Genomic DNA, 4,362 nt, shown 5'->3' with positions numbered 1-4,362 from the left:
TTTCCTGAATTTTTTCCCCCTCTTTGGATGTTTGATTTGTAATTCAGGTTAAATTTAGGATTAAAATTAAAATAATTTTTTTGAATTATATATGATTGGTAATTAAAATTATAAGTTAGAGTATTAGAAATTACAAGTCAGAGTATAAAATATAAGTTAAATCATTGTTTTTATCGAGTATCTAATTAGTTAATGAGTTTAAATTTGATTAGCTATTTAAATCGGATTCGATATTTTTTAGCTTTCCTGACAAAAATTCTGAATCTAACCCTCAATGATGCAACATTTACATTTGTTCTGTAATGATGTTTGTATGTGGTCCAGTTGTTTGGAGTTGTAAGATTGTTACGGTTTCAATAAAAATTGGTGGTCATACCTACTTTCTTCCAAAAAAAATATGCCTCATAATTATATAAAGGAATAATTTACAACATTCAATACATAATTTACATACAAAAATTAAATGCTCATGAACATTATACATGAATTTTATGCATTTATGTATTGGCTTTTTTAACCCTTCCCGTGAGTTAATTAGTAACTTGAATTAATAATTTATTAAATAAATCCTCTAACATATTTTTGGCTCTGTTCACGCAACTAGTTTGGTTGTCAGGATCACAACACAAACACAAAGGACAGTGTGATTGTATGTTTTTTTCCTACGGTATATTCGTAGAATATTACATATTTATATTTATTTATTTATTAACAAAAAGAAGAAGCGTGCACTCTTTTTGTAGATAAACACCTACCCTAGTAGGCACCAGTTCCTCACCTTTCACACATGTACACGTCAGCCTCTCTTCAAAAGTTCATCAAATAAAGCAACTGTATTTCCTTGCACACCATCAATCGTAACCGTAATTCCGTAAAAGAGGTTTCAATTCTCTCTCTCTCTCTCTCTCTCTCTCTCTCTCAGTGGTTGAGTGGAGTCGTTCCAGTTGGCTCCTATTGGTTCACCCATTTGTCGTTTAATGTACGCTTTCCTTGTATAAATCTGACTTACTCCTCTCTTGCCTTCCTTGTCACTCTCAACTCTCAACTCTCAACTTAAGGTTAACAGCTGCCATGGCGCGAGTTCTCCTTCTTCTCTCACTCTTCTCTCTCTTGGTGTCTGTTGCCATTTCTGGTTTGACTAGAATTGAGCATTCTCTGAAGAACGATGGATCCCTCGCTCTTCTAGTGATAGGCGATTGGGGCCGCAAAGGCAACTATAATCAATCTTTGGTTGCACAACAGGTACTAATAAATTCTTCTCTTCTCTTCTCTTCTCTTCTCTTGTGAAATTATTCTCACCAGATTATTAATTTATTAGCTCGTTTTTGCTTCTTATCATATAAATCTATACAAATAAAATAGCAATCAATTTATGTTCTACTTGACTATAGCGATTCCTTCAGCTTCGTCATCCTTCCTCTGTTTTTTAGATGATTAATTTTGATCAGGTTCAATTAATGCCAATCTATCAGCCCCAATTTGTCTTAAATGAAAGTAATAAATTAACTGCTCTGAGTTTTATATGACATATCTTTTAGAATTTAGATGGATTCCGACGAGGATGAAGAAATCTTCAATTCTTTTTCCGAAAGCAAGTAGTTGCACATTTTAATTTAATAAAAAATGAGTTGTACTTTAAGGGTATTTTTGGATTTTAAGATAAATAACAAATAAAATGATGATAAAATGGGGCCAAAGGATAAGATGGATTATAAAAAAAGATACACGGACAATTAATTATTGTTCATTACTTAAATGTATTGTTGGTTGGTCATAATAATTTCTCTAAGCTAAGTTTCTTTGAACATGTGGCTTCCTCTAAGCGAAGTTTTGTGAATAAATTAATAACGGTCAACAACGAATTAGAAGAATAGATTAATTCCTTTCGTTTCATACCACAGTGTGCCCATGTGGTATCAGTATGCTGTATGCAATGTGTGACATGTAGAAACTAATATTAACAACAAATTAATTTCTATGAATAAAACTGTAGATGGGGAAAGTTGGGAAGGAGCTAAATATTGATTTTATTATTTCGACCGGCGACAATTTTTATGAGAACGGGTTAACTGGTGTCGACGACCCAGCTTTTGAGCAGTCATTTTCTGATATTTACACAGCAGAGAGCTTGCAAAAGCCATGGTATACTGGTAAGGTCTCATTACTTGTGATGCATTTTGATTTTTTTTTTTCCTTTTTTTTTTCTGGAACTAAATTATTTTTTATAATTTTCTTGGCAGTTCTGGGAAACCATGATTATAGGGGTAATGTGATTGCACAGTTGAACCCTGCGCTACAAAAGATCGACAGTCGGTTCATCTGCATGAGATCATTCATAGTCAATGCTGGTGTGAAGAACTGTTTTAATTAGAGTTTTCTTAATTTTGTTTTATAAAATTGAAAATTTGATGTATTAAATAAAATATTTATCTTTCAGAAATTGTGGAATTCTTCTTTGTGGACACAACTCCATTTGTTATGAAGTACTGGACGAATCCAGAGGATTCTCACTATGATTGGAGGGGGGTGGAGCCTCGCAAGAGCTATATTTCAAATCTCACGCAGGTATATCGATCATACAATTTTAAAAACGAGAAAGCAAAGCTAGCTATTCATCGATTAAACAAACAGGGGATCTGTAAGCAATTATATATTTTTGTTCTGTAAACAGGATTTGAAGTGTGCATTGCAAGAATCTAGTGCAAGGTGGAAGATTGTGGTGGGTCACCATTCCATAAGAAGCGTTAGTATACATGGTGATACTGCAGAGCTCTTGCAATATCTGCTTCCCGTGCTTCAAGTAATTAATTAAATATACTTGTAAATTATTATTAATTCCATATATATACTTGTATTAATTGTATGGTCATGTGGTATTAATTTTGTCTTAATTCTCTGTTTCTTTTACAATAGGAAAATGGTGTTGACTTTTATGTCAACGGGCATGACCATTGCCTGGAGCACATTAGCAGTACTAACAGGTAAATTTTAAGTTCCTTCAGTTCCATCTCAGATTAATTAATTAATTAATTATATATATTGAACTAATTACCTAACACAACTCATCTCATTACTGTTATTAATTGTATGTAATGTACCAAAAGCCCATTGCAATACTTCACCAGTGGAGGGGGCTCAAAGGCATGGAGGGGCGCATACATACCTAACACCGACAAATTGCGATTCTTCTATGATGGCCAAGGTTTCATGTCGCTCAAGTTAACCAAATCCGATGCCGACATTGCATTTTATGATGTTTCCGGTCAGCAATTGCACAAATGGAGCATGGCCAAGATTAGCCAAGGTCTTCTCTCAAGCAATGCAGCTATGTAAACTGAGAGACGACGTCTATATTGTATAATTAGGCTATTAGCGGCAGCGATTGGGTAGTTGAATTTGTACTATATCCAGGTCCCTTTGGTTATTGACTTATTGTTATTGCATGGGTTTAGAGAGATTAAATATTATAAAATGGATTTTATTTTCCCCTCCCATTTTATCCTATCCATAGAATGATAGAACCAAACCCTTACTCGAGATATATTCTTTTATCACTGTCATCAATCATCATCATCTCTACCATATTGAGAATTATTTATCTATAGAAAATATGTTAAAAAAAACGAGAAACAGGAAACGTATCAATAAAATTTATATCTCTTTTTTTTATATATTTTCTATAGACAAAATTCTCTCCAACTGCAATGTCTATGAGCCAAATATAAACTTTACTTGTGGTATATGGTATTCGATTAGATGCTAACTTAGTTGTATATATTATTCCACTTATGAACTATATATAGTTGTGATAATTTTTTTCCTACTGTAATATGCAAAAAATATATTATAATTACAATTACATATCTTAGTCGTATATAATTTGTGTGCATTTTACTTATCCCTAATCTAACTTTGAAAAAATATATTTAATGTATTAATTTGATCTTGTTAATGTAATTAGCATTAAAATAGCACAATTAATATTAAAAGTGAGGTGTAACAAATAACTTATTTTGATAGATCATATTTTATGGGAATCAAATTCGTTGTTATTCCAAATAACAAACACTCTGTTTTTCTCCCCCTCTCTCTATCTATCTCGTGTTTTTAGAGAGAGCCATGTTTTTAGAGAGAGAGAGGAGAGAGATAGGGGGAGAAAAATTGGATGTTGTTATTCCGAATTGTTATTTCATTTGAAATAATATCAAATTTGACTTTCATTTTATGACGAATACATATTAACACTTATTGAACAAGCCGTTTATCTTCAATCTTGAAAAGAAGTGCTCTATTAATCAATGTTATATTTTGAACAATATTACAGAAAATAAGTAGACGGGCGAAAAAAAAAAAAAATCAAAG

At 32.2% G+C, this 4,362-nt stretch overlaps 1 protein-coding gene across 1 annotated transcript; it reads left to right on the top strand.

Moving 5' to 3' along the window:
- Positions 1–908: 908 nt before the first annotated feature.
- Positions 909–3,492, top strand: LOC144566236 (purple acid phosphatase 4-like). Its single transcript, XM_078316202.1, has 7 exons — positions 909–1,242; positions 1,994–2,150; positions 2,241–2,348; positions 2,438–2,565; positions 2,672–2,800; positions 2,914–2,981; positions 3,105–3,492. Exons 1-7 carry the CDS (start codon positions 1,072–1,074, stop codon positions 3,331–3,333), a joined length of 990 nt encoding a protein of 329 aa, XP_078172328.1. The 5' UTR covers positions 909–1,071; the 3' UTR covers positions 3,334–3,492.
- The last annotated feature ends 870 nt before the right edge of the window (positions 3,493–4,362 follow it).

Source organism: Carex rostrata, chromosome 15, assembly GCF_964058835.1.
Source record: "Carex rostrata chromosome 15, lpCarRost1.2, whole genome shotgun sequence".
Classification (NCBI taxonomy): domain Eukaryota; kingdom Viridiplantae; phylum Streptophyta; class Magnoliopsida; order Poales; family Cyperaceae; genus Carex; species Carex rostrata.
The sequence above is the reverse complement of the archived record's forward strand: the minus strand, read 5'-3'. Positions and strand labels throughout refer to the sequence as shown.

Excerpts from the sequence above, each read along its gene's own strand:
- LOC144566236 (XM_078316202.1), top strand. The coding sequence starts at position 1,072 with ATGGCGCGAGTTCTCCTTCTTCTCTCACTCTTCTCTCTCTTGGTGTCT. Across the intron at positions 1,243-1,993 it reads AATCTTTGGTTGCACAACAG|ATGGGGAAAGTTGGGAAGGA; the intron begins GTACTAATAAAT and ends ATAAAACTGTAG. Across the intron at positions 2,982-3,104 it reads CACATTAGCAGTACTAACAG|CCCATTGCAATACTTCACCA; the intron begins GTAAATTTTAAG and ends ATGTACCAAAAG.